The sequence below is a fragment of the Cetorhinus maximus genome, chromosome 9, assembly GCF_964194155.1.
Source record: "Cetorhinus maximus chromosome 9, sCetMax3.hap1.1, whole genome shotgun sequence".
Classification (NCBI taxonomy): Eukaryota; Metazoa; Chordata; class Chondrichthyes; order Lamniformes; family Cetorhinidae; genus Cetorhinus; species Cetorhinus maximus.
This window is the reverse complement of record NC_135887.1, coordinates 25557681-25574978: the sequence shown is the minus strand read 5'-3', so window position 1 is coordinate 25574978 and position 17298 is coordinate 25557681. Positions and strand designations below refer to the sequence as shown.

General features: G+C 57.3%; 1 protein-coding gene across 9 annotated transcripts in view; it reads left to right on the top strand.

The window, feature by feature from the left end:
- serpinf2b (serpin peptidase inhibitor, clade F (alpha-2 antiplasmin, pigment epithelium derived factor), member 2b) overlaps positions 1-17298 on the top strand; it is a 99240-nt gene that overhangs the window by 58112 nt on the left and 23830 nt on the right. For 5 of the 9 annotated variants that reach the window (XM_078548329.1, XM_078548328.1, XM_078548331.1 and 2 more), the window contains 4 exons: positions 106-186; positions 2995-3454; positions 4243-4386; positions 14096-14299. In XM_078548329.1, the coding sequence (XP_078404455.1) occupies positions 106-186; positions 2995-3454; positions 4243-4386; positions 14096-14299 (889 nt within the window). The remainder of the gene's footprint in view (positions 1-105; positions 187-2994; positions 3455-4242; positions 4387-14095; positions 14300-17298) is intronic. The other 4 variants (XM_078548335.1, XM_078548334.1, XM_078548332.1 and 1 more) reach the window with 1 other exon arrangement.

Below are 17298 nucleotides of genomic sequence, written 5' to 3'. Positions count from 1 at the left end.
CCTCCACATCCCCCTCTGCTCCCTCACATTTTCCTGAGCACCCCCCTCACCTCCCTGTTTTGCATTATGGTCTGGGATTTTCTTGATGTGTTTCTCTGGTTTCAGACAGCGATCATATACAAAACATCAGCTGAGCAACATGTGATCAGTCTCATTCCTCTCCAGAGCAGGATTCCGCTGCAACAGGTGATGTGAATTCTGCTGCTTTCACCAGTTATAAACTGGAACTTTTTTTAAAAATTGGTTTATGGGATGTGGGCTTCGCTGGCAGGGCCAGCATTTATTGCCCATCCTTAGTTGCCCTTGAGAAGGTGGTGGTGAGCTGCCTTCTTGAACCGCTGCAGTCCATGTGGTGTAGGTACACCCACAGTGCTGTTAGGGTGGGAGTTCCAGGATTTTGACCCAGCGACAGTGAAGAAACAGTGATATATTTCCAAGTCAGGATGGTGAGTGACTTGGAGAGCAACTTCCAGGTGGTGGTGTTCCCATGTGTCTGGTGCCTTTCTCCTTCTACATGGTAGTGGTCGTGGGTTTGGAAGGTGCTGTTTAAGGAGCCTGGGTGAGTTTCTACAGTGCATCTTGTAGATGGTACATACTGCTGCTACTGTGCATTGGTGGTGGAGGGAGTGAATGTTTGCAGATGTGGTGCCAATCAAGCGGGCTACACTCATCCAGGCAATTGGGGAGTATTCCGTCACACTCCTGACTTGTGCCTTGTAGATGGTGGTCAGGTTTTGGGCAGTCAGGAGGTGAGTTACTCGCTGCAGGATTCCTTACCTCTGACCTGCTCTTGTAGCCACAGTATTTATATGGCTGATCCAGTTTAGTTCCTGATCAATGGTAACCCCCAGGATGTTTACAGTGGGGGATTCAGCGATGGTAATGCCATTGAATGTCAAGGGGTGATGGTCAGATTCTCTCTTGTTGGAGATGGTCATTGCCTGGCACTTGTGTGGCACGAATGTTACTTGTCACTTGTCAGCCCAAGTCTGGATATTGTGCAGGTCTTGCTGCATTTGGACATGGACTGCTTCAGTATCTGAAGAGTTGTGAATGGTGCTGAACATTGTGCAATCATCAGCGAACATCCCCACTTCTGACCTTATGATAGAAGGAAGGTCATTGATGAAGCAGCTGAAGATGGTTGGGCCGAGGGCACTACCCTGAGGAACTCCTGCAGTAATGTCCTGGAACTGAGATGATTGACCTTCAACAGCCCCAACCATCTTCCTTTGTGCTAGGTATGATTCCAACCAGCGGAGAGTTTTCCCCCTGATTCCAGTTTTACTAGGGCTCCTTGATGCCACACTCAGTCAAATGCTGTCTTGATGTCAAGGGCAGTCACTCTCACCTCACTGAGATGAATGCTGAGCAGCTGAATCAATGTGTGACTGGTCGGTAAATGTTGGGGGTACAGAGTGAGGAAGCTGGGACATAAATACCAAGAAATATTCAACACCAGCTTCTGTGCAGGACATGGTCCAGTATGACATGAGTTACAGAATATAACCCAGGCTATTCGGCCCAACTGGTCCATATAAGTGTTTATGCTCCACTTCAGTCTCCCATCCCCCCCATCTCACCCTCTCCCCTTTTCCTTCTATCCCTCTCTCCCCCATGTGTTTATCCAGCTTCCCTTTAAACGTATCTATACTATTCACCTCAACCACTCCCTGTGGGAGCAAGTTCCACATTCTCCCCACTCTCTGGGTAAAGAAGTATCTCTCAGATTCCCGATTAGATTTGTTAGTCACTATCATTTATTGATGTCCCTGAGTTTAAGGCTCCCTCACAAGGCCATTACAGTAAGGTCCACTTGCCACTCAGCCCAGCCAGTTTATGTTGGCTAACCCTCTACATGAGCAAAACCCTAATCCCATCTGCCCCACCCCTAATTCCCTTTAGTCCCCTTTCATTCAACCACCTGTCCACCTTGCTCTTAAACATGCACTCTGATACTCCCAATTACTCCGATGGTGCAGGAGGTGCACAACGCTCTGTGTGAAACATCTATCACCCCCTTGCACAACTAACAGCCTGCCCTTACACATTGGCGAGAATGTGGAACTTGCTACCACAGGGAGTGGTGGAGGTGAATAGTATAGATACATTTAAGGGGAAGCTGGATAAACACCTGAGGGAGAGAGGGATAGATAGATATGATAGGGTTAGATGGAGTAGGAGTGGGAGGAGGCTTGCATGAAACATAAATACCCATATGGAGCCATACTCCACTCAAAATGTTAACTCTGTTCCTCTCTCTACAGATGCTGCCAGACCTGCTGAGTATTTCCAGCAAATCTGTTTTTATTTCAGATTTCCAGCATCCTCAGTATTTTAGTTTTATTAAATACCAACGTGGCCCCAAACAAACAATCAGTTTCCCTGCTGTAAATTCTATGTAATATAACCGTTCTATCTTACACTAATAACCGTTCCTTACACAGGTACCAATCCCCCTTTACAACCCTCCCTCTACCATCTAGAAGGACAAGGGCAGCGGGCACATGGGAACACCACCACCTGGAAGTTCCCCTCCAAGTCACTCATCATCCTGGCTTGGAAATATATCACCGTTCCCTCACTGTCCCTGGGTCAAAATCCTGGAACTCCCTCCCTAACAGCACTGTGGGTGTACCTACACCACATGGACTGCAGCGGTTCAAGAAGGCAGCTCACCACCACCTTCTCAAGGGCAATTAGGGATGGGCAATAAATGCTGGTCCTGCTTATCTCACAAAAAATGCCAGAGGAAAACCCATAACATACATAAAGGATAGAGGAGACTAAACCCCAATAGAGCACAACACAATATATTACATTACAATGGTGACCACACTTCAAACCTACATCCTCGGCTATGAAGAGCTTTGGGACAGTGTGAGCTTGTGAAAATTGCTATAGAAGTGAAGTCTCTCTTTCTTATATCTGTATATTCCTGCCCAGCCAAACTCTTTGACTTGGTTTCACTGATTATTTTTTTTATACCTGCAGGTCACAGATAAAATGAGCCTTGAAAGGAATAAAACTGTGACACCTGAACTCTCAGAGAGCTCAGCTCCGCACTCCAGCCAGCCAGCAGGCTCAGAGCAGCCAGACATCCAGTTGGCAAGTCCAGAGCGACCAGACATCCAGCTATCTGCTACAAAGCAACCAGACGCAGCATCAGTGGCACCAGCTCCTGCAGAGGTGCCAGTAAAAGGCAACAGTTCCGGTGTGACTGAGTCTCCAGGATCTATTGAGCCGCTGACTGAGCAGTTCATTCATGTTGCTGGAGCGGAGCCAATGGGAGACTGCAGACAAGCGGGATCACCGGGAGAGATGCAGCTTTTGGGAAACGCCATCTCCGAGTTTGGCTTGGACCTATTCAAGGAGATTTTTCAGGAGAGCAGCAAGCCAAACATTATCATTTCCCCACTGAGCATTGCCCTGGGTCTTGCTCAACTCAGACTGGGTAACAACTCCATTCAGGTTAATTCACACCAGGGATCAGAGAGAGAAGGAATTTAGAGGAAGCAATCCGTCACTCACCATTGGTGGCCGTGCCTTCTGGAATTCTGGAATTCCATCCCTGTACCTTTCCATCTCCTTCACCTAACTGTCCTCCTTAAAACCTATCCCTGACAAACCTGACCTCATAGCTCTGCATTGACTTGGTGTAACTATTTTCCCTGATTATGTTCCTGTGAAGAGTTTTGCAATGTTTTACGATGGTAAAGGTGTTCTATAAATGGGTGGCTGACAAATAGGGTTAAGATACAATAACACTGAAGGGGCGGTCACCAATGATGCAGCAATTAAACTCGCGAATGCTCAGGAGGCCAGAATTGGAGGAGTGCAGAGATCTCGGGGAGGGGGGTTGTTGGGTTGGAGGAGATTACAGGGATAGGGAGGAGCGAGAGATTTGAAAACAAGGGTGAGAATTTTTAAATCGAGGCATTGCCGAACCAAGACCCTGTGTAGGTCAGCGAGCACGGAGGGTGAAAGAGGATGAAACTGAGTTTTGAATCAGTTCAGGTTTATGGTGGGTGGAGAGTTTCCAAAGCAACCATGATCTGATAGAATGGCAGGACAAGATCAGGGGTCTGAATGGCCAACTCCAGTTCCTTTGTTTAAAATTGGGACCTTTCTGGGTTTGTCTATGATTACAAAAATGGAACAGGAAACTGGGAGCAGGGGTATCCTGGGACTGAACAGAATTGTGCCTAATCCAGTTCTCTTTCTACAATGTTCATGTTCTAGGTTCTGTGAACAGGACAGAGAAACAAATACAAAAAACCCTGCGCTTCACCTCACTCAAATGCTCTCACTACACTCTCTGCACAGCCATTAACAACTTCACCAGGAGTGCATTAAGCATTGCATCATCCATCTACATGAAAAAGGGTGAGTGTCTGAGAACAAAGCAGCAGACAGCAGGGGAGTGGGGGATGGAGAGTGGGCACAGTGGGGGATGGGGAGTGGGCGCAAAGGGGAGTGGGCACAGTGAGGGGTGGGGAGTGGGTGCAGTGGGGGATGGGGAGCTGGTGCAGTGGTGGATGGGGAGTGGGCGCAGTGGGGGATGGAGAGTGGGCGCAGTGGGGGATGGGGAGTGGGCGCAGTGGGGGATGGGGAGTGGGCGCAGTGGGGGATGGGGAGTGGGCGCAGTGGGGGATGGGGAGTGGGCGCAGTGGGGGATGGGGATTGGGCGCAGTGGGGGATGGGGAGTGGGCGCAGTGGGGGATGGGGAGTGGGCGCAGTGGGGGATGGGGAGTGGGCGCAGTGGGGGATGGGGAGTGGGCGCAGTGGGGGATGGGGAGTGGGCGCAGTGGGGGATGGGGAGTGGGCGCAGTGGGGGATGGGGATTGGGCGCAGTGGGGGATGGGGAGTGGGCGCAGTGGGGGATGGGGAGTGGGCGCAGTGGGGGATGGGGAGTGGGCACAGTGGGGGATGGGGAGTGGGCACAGTGGGGAGTGGGCGCAGTGGGGGTTGGGGAGTGGGCGCAGTGGGGGATGGGGAGTGGGCACAGTGGGGGATGGGGAGTGGGCACAGTGGGGAGTGGGCGCAGTGGGGAGTGGGTGTAGTGAGGAGTGGGGAGTGGGCGCTGTGGGGAGAGGGCGGAGTGGGCACAGTGGGGAGTGGGCGCAGTGGGGAGTGGGTGCAGTGAGGGGTGGGTGCAGTGAGGGGTGGGGAGTGGGCGCTGTGCGGAGTGGGCACAGTGGGGGATGGGGAGTGGGCACAGTGGGGGATGGGGAGTGGGCACAGTGGGGCTGGGGAGTGGGCGCAGTGGGGGTTGGGGAGTTGGGAGTGGGCGCAGTGGGTGATGGGGAGTGGGTGCAGTGGGAGATGGGGAGTGGGCGCAGTGGGGATGGGGAGTGGGCGCAGTGGGGATGGGGAGTGGGCGCAGTGGGGATGGGGAGTGGGCGCAGTGGGGATGGGGAGTGGGCGCAGTGGGGGATGGGGAGTGGGCGCAGTGGGGGATGGGGAGTGGGCGCAGTGGGGGATGGGGAGTGGGCGCAGTGAGGGATGGGGAGTGGGCGCAGTGGGGGATGGGGAGTGGGCGCAGTGGGGGATGGGGAGTGGGCGCAGTGAGGGATGGGGAGTGGGCGCACTGGGGATGGGGAGTGGGCGCAGTGGGGATGGGGAGTGGGCGCAGTGGGGAGTGGGCACAGTGGGGGATGGGGAGTGGGCACAGTGGGGAGTGGGCGCAGTGGGGAGTGGGTGTAGTGAGGAGTGGGGAGTGGGCGCTGTGGGGAGAGGGCGGAGTGGGCACAGTGGGGAGTGGGCGCAGTGGGGAGTGGGTGCAGTGAGGGGTGGGGAGTGGGCGCTGTGGGGAGTGGGCACAGTGGGGGATGGGGAGTGGGCACAGTGGGGGATGGGGAGTGGGCACAGTGGGGCTGGGGAGTGGGTGCAGTGGGGGTTGGGGAGTTGGGAGTGGGCGCAGTGGGTGATGGGGAGTGGGCGCAGTGGGGATGGGGAGTGGGCGCAGTGGGGATGGGGAGTGGGCGCAGTGGGGATGGGGAGTGGGCGCAGTGGGGAGTGGGCACAGTGGGAGATGGGGAGTGGGCACAGTGGGGATGGGGAGTGGGCGCAGTGGGGAGTGGGCACAGTGGGGGATGGGGAGTGGGCACAGTGGGGAGTGGGCGCAGTGGGGAGTGGGTGCAGTGAGGGGTGGGGAGTGGGCGCTGTGGGGAGTGGGCACAGTGGGGGATGGGGAGTGGGCACAGTGGGGAGTGGGCGCAGTGGGGAGTGGGTGCAGTGAGGGGTGGGGAGTGGGCGCTGTGGGGAGTGGGCACAGTGGGGGATGGGGAGTGGGTGCAGTGGGGGGTGGGGAGTGGGTGCAGTGGGGGGTGGGGAGTGGGCACAGTGGGGGCTGGGGAGTGGGCACAGTGGGGAGTTTGGAGTGGGCGCAGTGGGGAGTGGGCGCAGTGGGGGGTGGGGAGTGGGCACAGTGGGGGCTGGGGAGTGGGCACTGTGGGGGATGGGGAGTTTGGAGTGGGCACAGTGGGGGATGGGGAGTGGGCGCAGTGGGGGATGGGGATTGGGCGCAGTGGGGGATGGGGAGTGGGCGCAGTGGGGGATGGGGAGTGGGTGCAGTGAGGAGTGGGCACAGTGGGGATGGGGAGTGGGCACAGTGAGTGGTGGGGAGTGGGTGCTGTGGGGGATGGGGAGTGGGCGCAGTGGGGATGGGGAGTGGGCACAGTGGGGCTGGGGAGTGGGCGCAGTGGGGGATGGGGAGTTGGGAGTGGGCGCAGTGGGGGATGGGGAGTTGGGAGTGGGCGCAGTGGGGGATGGGGAGTTGGGAGTGGGCGCAGTGGGGGGTGGGGAGTGGGCGCAGTGGGGGGTGGGGAGTGGGCGCAGTGGGGGGTGGGGAGTGGGCGCAATGGGGGGTGGGGAGTGGGCGCAGTGGGGGGTGGGGAGTGGGCGCAGTGGGGTTGGGGAGTGGGCGCAGTGGGGGGTGGGGAGTGGGTGCAGTGGGGGATGGGGAGTGGGCACTGTGGGGGATGGGGAGTGGGCGCAGTGGGGGATGGGGAGTTGGGAGTGGGCGCAGTGGGGGATGGGGAGTGGGTGCAGTGGGGGATGGGGAGTGGGCACAGTGGGGGATGGGGAGTTGGGAGTGGGCACAGTGGGGGATGGGGAGTTGGGAGTGGGCGCAGTGGGGGATGGGGAGTTGGGAGTGGGCACAGTGGGGGATGGGGAGTTGGGAGTGGGCGCAGTGGGGGATGGGGAGTGGGCGCAGTGGGGGATGGGGAGTTGGGAGTGGGCGCAGTGGGGGATGGGGAGTGGGCGCAGTGGGGGATGGGGAGTGGGCGCAGTGGGGGATGGGGAGTGGGCGCAGTGGGGGATGGGGAGTGGGCGCAGTGGGGGATGGGGATTGGGCGCAGTGGGGGATGGGGATTGGGCGCAGTGGGGGATAGGGAGTGGGCGCAGTGGGGGATGGGGAGTGGGCGCAGTGGGGGATGGGGAGTGGGCGCAGTGGGGGATGGGGAGTGGGCGCAGTGGGGGATGGGGATTGGGCGCAGTGGGGGATGGGGATTGGGCGCAGTGGGGGATGGGGATTGGGCGCAGTGGGGGATGGGGATTGGGCGCAGTGGGGGATGGGGATTGGGCGCAGTGGGGGATAGGGAGTGGGCGCAGTGGGGGATGGGGAGTGGGCGCAGTGGGGGATGGGGAGTGGGCGCAGTGGGGGATGGGGAGTGGGCGCAGTGGGGGATGGGGAGTGGGCGCAGTGGGGGATGGGGAGTGGGCGCAGTGGGGGATGGGGAGTGGGCACAGTGGGGGATGGGGAGTGGGCACAGTGGGGAGTGGGCGCAGTGGGGAGTGGGTGTAGTGAGGAGTGGGGAGTGGGCGCTGTGGGGAGAGGGCGGAGTGGGCACAGTGGGGAGTGGGTGCAGTGAGGGGTGGGTGCAGTGAGGGGTGGGGAGTGGGCGCTGTGCGGAGTGGGCACAGTGGGGGATGGGGAGTGGGCACAGTGGGGGATGGGGAGTGGGCACAGTGGGGCTGGGGAGTGGGCGCAGTGGGGGTTGGGGAGTTGGGAGTGGGCGCAGTGGGTGATGGGGAGTGGGTGCAGTGGGAGATGGGGAGTGGGCGCAGTGGGGATGGGGAGTGGGTGCAGTGGGGATGGGGAGTGGGCGCAGTGGGGATGGGGAGTGGGCGCAGTGGGGATGGGGAGTGGGCGCAGTGGGGATGGGGAGTGGGCGCAGTGGGGAGTGGGCGCAGTGGGGGATGGGGAGTGGGCGCAGTGGGGGATGGGGCGTGGGCGCAGTGGGGGATGGGGAGTGGGCGCAGTGAGGGATGGGGAGTGGGCGCAGTGGGGGATGGGGAGTGGGCGCAGTGGGGGATGGGGAGTGGGCGCAGTGGGGGATGGGGAGTGGGCGCAGTGAGGGATGGGGGGGCACACTGGGGATGGGGAGTGGGCGCAGTGGGGATGGGGAGTGGGCGCAGTGGGGAGTGGGCACAGTGGGGGATGGGGAGTGGGCACAGTGGGGAGTGGGCGCAGTGGGGAGTGGGTGTAGTGAGGAGTGGGGAGTGGGCGCTGTGGGGAGAGGGCGGAGTGGGCACAGTGGGGAGTGGGCGCAGTGGGGAGTGGGTGCAGTGAGGGGTAGGGAGTGGGCGCTGTGGGGAGTGGGCACAGTGGGGGATGGGGAGTGGGCACAGTGGGGGATGGGGAGTGGGCACAGTGGGGCTGGGGAGTGGGCGCAGTGGGGGTTGGGGAGTTGGGAGTGGGCGCAGTGGGTGATGGGGAGTGGGTGCAGTGGGAGATGGGGAGTGGGCGCAGTGGGGATGGGGAGTGGGCGCAGTGGGGATGGGGAGTGGGCGCAGTGGGGATGGGGAGTGGGCGCAGTGGGGAGTGGGCACAGTGGGGGATGGGAAGTGGGCACAGTGGGGATGGGGAGTGGGCGCAGTAGGGAGTGGGCACAGTGGGGATGGGGAGTGGGCGCAGTGGGGAGTGGGCACAGTGGGGAGTGGGTGCAGTGGGGAGTGGGTGCAGTGAGGGGTGGGGAGTGGGCGCTGTGGGGAGTGGGCACAGTGGGGGATGGGGAGTGGGCACAGTGGGGAGTGGGCGCAGTGGGGAGTGGGTGCAGTGAGGGGTGGGGAGTGGGCGCTGTGGGGAGTGGGCACAGTGGGGGATGGGGAGTGGGTGCAGTGGGGGGTGGGGAGTGGGTGCAGTGGGGGGTGGGGAGTGGGCACAGTGGGGGCTGGGGAGTGGGCACAGTGGGGAGTTTGGAGTGGGCGCAGTGGGGAGTGGGCGCAGTGGGGGGTGGGGAGTGGGCACAGTGGGGGCTGGGGAGTGGGCACTGTGGGGGATGGGGAGTTTGGAGTGGGCGCAGTGGGGAGTGGGCGCAGTGGGGGATGGGGAGTGGGCACAGTGGGGGATGGGGAGTGGGCGCAGTGGGGGATGGGGAGTGGGCACAGTGGGGGATGGGGAGTGGGCACAGTGGGGGATGGGGAGTGGGCACAGTGGGGGATGGGGAGTGGGCGCAGTGGGGGATGGGGAGTGGGGGATGGGGAGTGGGTGCAGTGGGGAGTGGGCACTGTGGGGATGGGGAGTGGGCGCAGTGGGGAGTGGGCACAGTGGGGAGTGGGTGCAGTGGGGAGTGGGTGCAGTGAGGGGTGGGGAGTGGGCGCTGTGGGGAGTGGGCACAGTGGGGGATGGGGAGTGGGCACAGTGGGGAGTGGGCGCAGTGGGGAGTGGGTGCAGTGAGGGGTGGGGAGTGGGCGCTGTGGGGAGTGGGCACAGTGGGGGATGGGGAGTGGGTGCAGTGGGGGGTGGGGAGTGGGTGCAGTGGGGGGTGGGGAGTGGGCACAGTGGGGGCTGGGGAGTGGGCACAGTGGGGAGTTTGGAGTGGGCGCAGTGGGGAGTGGGCGCAGTGGGGGGTGGGGAGTGGGCACAGTGGGGGCTGGGGAGTGGGCACTGTGGGGGATGGGGAGTTTGGAGTGGGCGCAGTGGGGAGTGGGCGCAGTGGGGGATGGGGAGTGGGCACAGTGGGGGATGGGGAGTGGGCGCAGTGGGGGATGGGGAGTGGGCACAGTGGGGGATGGGGAGTGGGCACAGTGGGGGATGGGGAGTGGGCACAGTGGGGGATGGGGAGTGGGCGCAGTGGGGGATGGGGAGTGGGGGATGGGGAGTGGGTGCAGTGGGGGATGGGGAGTGGGTGCAGTGGGGAGTGGGCACAGTGGGGATGGGGAGTGGGCACAGTGAGTGGTGGGGAGTGGGTGCTGTGGGGGATGGGGAGTGGGCGCAGTGGGGATGGGGAGTGGGCACAGTGGGGCTGGGGAGTGGGCGCAGTGGGGGATGGGGAGTTGGGAGTGGGCGCAGTGGGGGATGGGGAGTTGGGAGTGGGCGCAGTGGGGGGTGGGGAGTGGGCGCAGTGGGGGGTGGGGAGTGGGCGCAGTGGGGGGTGGGGAGTGGGCGCAATGGGGGGTGGGGAGTGGGCGCAATGGGGGGTGGGGAGTGGGCGCAGTGGGGGGTGGGGAGTGGGCGCAGTGGGGGGTGGGGAGTGGGCGCAGTGGGGGGTGGGGAGTGGGCGCAGTGGGGGGTGGGGAGTGGGCGCAGTGGGGGATGGGGAGTGGGCACTGTGGGGGATGGGGAGTGGGCGCAGTGGGGGATGGGGAGTTGGGAGTGGGCGCAGTGGGGGATGGGGAGTGGGTGCAGTGGGGGATGGGGAGTGGGTGCAGTGGGGGATGAGGAGTTGGGAGTGGGCACAGTGGGGGATGGGGAGTTGGGAGTGGGCGCAGTGGGGGATGGGGAGTGGGTGCAGTGGGGGATGGGGAGTTGGGAGTGGGCGCAGTGGGGGATGGGGAGTGGGTGCAGTGGGGGATGGGGAGTGGGTGCAGTGGGGGATGGGGAGTTGGGAGTGGGCGCAGTGGGGGATGGGGAGTGGGTGCAGTGGGGGATGGGGAGTGGGTGCAGTGGGGGATGGGGAGTGGGTGCAGTGGGGGATGGGGAGTTGGGAGTGGGCGCAGAGGGGGATGGGGAGTGGGTGCAGTGGGGGATGGGGAGTGGGTGCAGTGGGGGATGGGGAGTTGGGAGTGGGCGCAGTGGGGGATGGGGAGTTGGGAGTGGGCGCAGTGGGGGATGGGGAGTGGGCGCAGTGGGGGGTGGGGAGTGGGCGCAGTGGGGGGTGGGGAGTGGGCGCAATGGGGGGTGGGGAGTGGGCGCAGTGGGGGGTGGGGAGTGGGCGCAGTGGGGGGTGGGGAGTGGGCGCAGTGGGGGATGGGGAGTGGGCACTGTGGGGGATGGGGAGTTTGGAGTGGGCGCAGCAGGGAATGGGGAGTGGGCGCAGTGGGGCTGGGGAGTGGGCGCAGTGGGGGATGGGGAGTTGGGAGTGGGCACTGTGGGGGATGGGGAGTGGAGAGTTGGTGCAGTGGGGGATGGGGAATTGGGAGTGGGCACAGCAGAGAATGGGGAGTGGGTGCAGTGGGGGATGGGGAGTGGGTGCAGTGGGGGATGGGGAGTGGGCACAGCAGGGAATGGGGAGTGGGCACAGTGGAGAATAGGGATAAGGGAGAGGGTGGAGTGTTGAGGAGTGGGCAGTGGGTGACTGGATGGTTAGGGATTGGGGAGTGAGCACTATGTGAATGGGGATATATGTTTACTATCCGGCACTGCGAGGGCAGGAGATGGAGTGTGCAGACAGCAGAAACCTCTCCCATTGCTCCCATTCTCTGATGCTCAGGTGTGTATGTAAGCTCAATTCGTACTTTTAGTCACTCCCTTGACTTTGTCCTCTCACTCTGAAAGAGGAGGCAGCTGAGACACTGGATGGGCTAAAAATTGATAAAGAGAGACATTAGATAGGCTGCCTGTACTTAAAGTTGATTAGACACCAGAACCAGATGAGATGCATGCAAGGATACTGAGGGAAGTAAGGGTGGAAATTATGGAGGAACTGGCCATGATTTTCCAAACTTCCATCGATGTAGAGAGGTTCCAGAGGATTGGAAAATTGCAAAAAAGGAATTTAGGATAATTTACAGCCCAGTGAGTTTAACCTCGATGGTGGGAAAGCCATTAGAAACAATAATCCATGACATTAACACTCACTTAGACAAATATGGGTCAATTAAGGAAAGCCAGTGTGGATTTGTTAAGGGAAAATCATGTTTAACTAACTTGCTTGAGTGTTTTGATGAAGTAGTAGAGAGGATTGATGATGGTAATGTGGTTGATGTGCTGTACATGGGCCTCAAAAGACATCTGATAAAGTACTGTATGTAAAATAGGCTTGTCAGCAAGGTTATAGCCCATGGAATAAAAGGGACAGGAGTAACATGGATGTGAAATTGGCTGAGCGACAGGAAACACTGAGCTGTTTTTCAGGCTGGAGGTCGGTACACAGCAAGGGTCCCCAAGGGTCGGTAGCAGGACCACTGCTTTTCTATATTAATGTCCTAGACACAATTTCAAAATTTGCAGATGACTCAAAACTTGGAGGTATTGTGAGCTGTGAGGAGGATAGTAATAGACTTCAAGAAGCTTGGTGGATGGGCGGATTATCTGGCAGACGAAATTTAATGCAGAGAAGTATGCAGTGGTACATTTTGGTAGGAAGAGTGACAAGTGGCAAAATAAACTAAATGATGCAATTCTACAGATGCTGCAGGACCAGGGGTATGGGTGCACAAATTGTTAAAGGTGACAGGACAGGTTGAGAAGGTAGTTAATAAAGCATACATCGTCCTGGACTTTGTAAATAGGGGCATAGAGTATAAAAACAATTCATGATAAACTTGTATGAAACACTGGTTTGACCTCAACTGGGGCACTGAGTCCAATTCTGGGCGCCACACTTTAGGAAGGATGTGAAGGCATTAGAGAGGGTGCAGAAAAGATTCACGAGAATTGTTCCAAGGATGAGGAACTTCACTTATATAAATAGATTGGAGAAGTTGGGACTGTTTTCCTTAAAGAGAAGGTTGAGAGGAGATTTGATAGAGGTGTTCAAAATCATGAGGGGTCTGGACAGAGTAGATGGGGAGAAACTGTTCCCATTGGTGGAAGGACCCAGAAGCAGTGAGCACAGATTTAAGGTAATTGGCAAAAGAAGCAATGGTGACATAAGGAAAACGTTTTTTACGCAGCAAGTAGTCAGGGTCTGGAATGCATTGCCTGAGAGTGTAGTGGAGGCGGGGTCAATCAGGTGGTTAGGGCCTGGAACACATGCCTGAGAGTGTGGTGGAGGCAGGATCAATCGTGGCTTTAAAATGAGAAATAGGTAAATATCAGGAGAAAAAGAAATTCAGGATTACAGGGAAAGGCTGTGTAGTGGGACTAGCTGGTGGACTAGTGGCAGTGGGACTAGCTGAGCAGGTCTTGCAGAGAGCTGGCATGGACTCAACAGGCCAAATGGCCTCCTTGTGTGCTGCTTAACCTCACTAATCCCATTGTACCAATCACATTTAAGGCCGTTCCTGATCACTTCCTTGTATCGCTCTCCACCCGCATCCTTTTCCCCCTCCAAACTCTACCTCCTCCTGTATCTGCCTCAGGAAAAGACTCTCCCAACTCACAACTCAAAATCCCAACTCTCTAGCTTTTGATCCTCTATTCATTACAACATTCTGCAGATACCAATCTGCTCAACCACACCCTCACCTCCACCTTCGATTTCAGAGTCTCCATTAAAACCATTACTCTCTCTCACCCTGGCCATTTGCCCAGGTATAGTCCTCATCTCCACTCCCTCAAGTCCAAATGACACAGACTTGAAAGGATATGATGGACAACTGGTTTAGCTACCTTTCTCTAGTTTCTTTCCTCTCTCCACTTACACCCCTTCTGAGTTCATCTTGTCCATGTATCGATCCTATTCCCACTAAATCGCTGACTGCCCAGTTTCACCTCCTGGCCCCAGTGTTAGCTGATATTGTAAACAGTTGTCTCTCTTCAGGTTCTGACCCCTTCTCTTTCAAATCTGCCATCATCACCTCCATCCCCAAGGAGCCACTCTTGACCCCTCCGTCGTTAAAATCAGACTTTATTTTACAATGTTCCTGTGAGGAACTTTGGGATATTTTATGATGGTAAAGACGCTGTATAAGTACAGGTTGCTGTTGTTAACATGGCTGTCTTGTGCTGAGGTTTGTTTGACTCTGCGCTTTGTTCAAACAGGATTTCATATTAAGCCTGAGTTCATCAAGGATTCGGTGAAGTTCTACAACTCACAGCCGCAGGTTCTGACAGGTGTAAGTGCGAAGGACACGAACATGATCAACTCGTGGGTGCAGCAGATGACAGGCCGGAAAATTAAAACATTTTTGAATGAGATTCCAAGTAACATTGTTCTGTTGCTGCTCAATGCCATCCATTTTAAAGGTGCGTGTGGTTTTATTCTCAACATCCCACAGCTGGACTCGCACCCTTTCCATCCTGTTTGATATTGATGGGTGACCGTCAATCCACACCTCAAACATTCAGTCGCTAATTTTCTGAGCTGCTCTCCTGAAGGAGTGGCTTTACCCTGGGGTACGGGCTCCACACACGCTGGGCGCAGTCTTCCAATCTGGAGAATAAGTTGGGGGGGGCGAGAGCAGAAGTGAGCGTGACTCCCGCTCGGGGGTAGGGGTGCTGTCCACACACGATCTCGCGCTGGTAGGCTCATTAGATATGCACGCTGCGGGGGTGGGCAAGAAGTTGGCCCTGCCAGTTCCTCCTCAGCTGGGTGATAGCCAGTAGTAGTCGCCAGGAGCCAGCATCATTGTATGCATGAAGTCATCTGTGATCAAACTGCGCTGTTCCATCTCGTCACCATATTCTGGCCCTGAACATTTCAGCCAATGAAAAGCCCTATAGCTAGCCACTACCCAATCATCGCATCATTGAACAACACTCCGCAAAGAGGGATAAAACAGTGATGACTTGCTCCAAATGCAGCAAGTTGACGACCTTAAAAATACCTGGAAAAACTCAGCAGCTCTGACAGCATCTGCGGAGAGGAACACAGTTAACGTTCCGAGTCCGTATGAACTGTGTTCCTCTCCGCAGATTCTGCCAGACCTACTGAGTCTTTCCAGGTATTTCTATTTTTGTTTTGGATTTCCAGCATCCGCAGTTTTTTGCTTTAATTTAAGTTGACGACCTTGTCTGCTGCATGCTACTTAGAGGCAGTGGTAAATCCGAAAGCACCTATTACTCACTCACCGATGGTTTATTGGGAAGGGAGCTTAGTTCTGGAAAGCTGGCCTTTTAATGAAAATGCATGACAAGCAGATGCACTTTCCAACACTTGCCCACTTTGCTTCATGCTCCCAGGAGCAGCAGAATATTCCGCCCACTGACTCTCACTGGGGTACGGGTCCCACACACACTGACTCTCACTGAGGTACAGGTCCCACACACACTGACTCTCACTGGGGTACGGGCCCCACACACACTGACTCTCACTGGGGTACGGGTTCCACACACACTGACTCTCACTGAGGTACGGGTTCCACACACACTGACTCTCACTGGGGTACGGGTTCCACACACACTGACTTTCACTGGGGTACGGGTTCCACACACACTGACTCTCACTGGGGTACGGGTTCCACACACACTGACTCTCACTGGTGTACGGGTTCCACACACACTGACTCTCACTGGGGTACGGGTCCCACACACACTGACTCTCACTGGGGTACGGGTCCCACACACACTGACTCTCACTGGGGTACGGGTCCCACACACACTGACTCTCACTGGGGTATGGGTCCCACACACACTGACTCTCACTGGGGTACGGGTCCCACACACACTGACTCTCACTGGGGTACGGGTCCCACACACACTGACTCTCACTGGGGTATGGGTCCCACATGCACTGACTCACTGGGGTACGGGTCCCACACACACTGACTCTCACTGGGGTACAGGTCCCACACACACTGACTCTCACTGGGGTATGGGTCCCACACACACTGACTCTCACTGGGGTATGGGTCCCACACACACTGACTCTCACTGGGGTAAGGGTCCCACACACACTGACTCTCACTGGGGTATGGGTCCCACACACACTGACTCTCACTGGGGTACAGGTCCCACACACACTGACTCTCACTGGGGTATGGGTCCCACACACACTGACTCTCACTGGGGTATGGGTCCCACACACACTGACTCTCACTGGGGTAAGGGTCCCACACACACTGACTCTCACTGGGGTATGGGTCCCACACACACTGACTCTCACTGGGGTATGGGTCCCACACACACTGGGAGGGATTTTCCAGCTCCGCCCACCGCCAGGATCATCCTGTCTCGCAGAAAGTCAATGGACTTTTGCCTGGGCCACGATTCTCCCGCAGTGGGTCCTGCCAGGAAGGGTCCGGAATATCCTAGCCACTGACTCAAAGGCCAGACCTTTATGTGTGAGGCCCTCTGCCTGAGTTGGCGTCGCAGTCCAGTGTGATCCCTGGCACTACCCCCAGGCAGGGTTTCTTCACACTTTATGTCAACAACAAAAATTTATATTTCTATAGCACCTTCATTGTAATGAAACATCCCAAGGAGCTTCACGGGCGCACTTTGAAGCAAAATTACATGCCCAACCACATGGGCGATATTAGGGCAGATGAACATAAGCTTGTTCAAAGAGTGAGGTTTAAAAGTGCAGCTTAAAAACCAAGAGAGAAAACGTGGAGAGTTTTAAGGAGGAATTTCAGAGGTTAGGGCTTCAGCAGCTGAAAGCATGGCCACTCTTTGTTCTGCTGTCTCTCATTGCACACATCGTCCAGCCAAGAGTCCCGGTGTGTGAGTGATTATGCACAGCCCAAGACCAGGGCTCATAAAATTAGAGAATCATACACAGCAGAATCAGGCCATTCCACCCATTGTTCTTGTGCTGGCTCTTTAAAATACTTATCCAATCAATTGCACTGCCCCCTCACTCCCCATAACCCTGAAAATTTTTCCCTTTCAAGTACTTGAAAGAGGTTAGTGTGTGAAATTAAAGCGCATGGGTTTGCGGGTAATATATTGGCATGGACTGAGAATTGGTTAGCAGACAGGAAACGGAGAGTAGGGTATTTTTCAGAGTGGCAGGTGGTGACTAGTGGGGTACCATAGGGATCAGGGATTGGGCCCCAGCTATTCACAATATAGATCAATGATTCGGATGAGGGAACCAAATGTAATTTTTCCAAGTTTGTTGACGACGCAAAGCTTGGTGGGAATGTGAGTGTTGAGGAGGGTGTTAAGAGGCTTCAAGGCGATTTAGACAGGTTGAGTTAGTGGGAAAATACACTCACCAATTCCCCTTTGAAAGTTCCTATTGAATCTGCTGCCAGCGCCCTTTCAGGCAGTACGTTCGAGATCACAGCAGCTCACTGTGT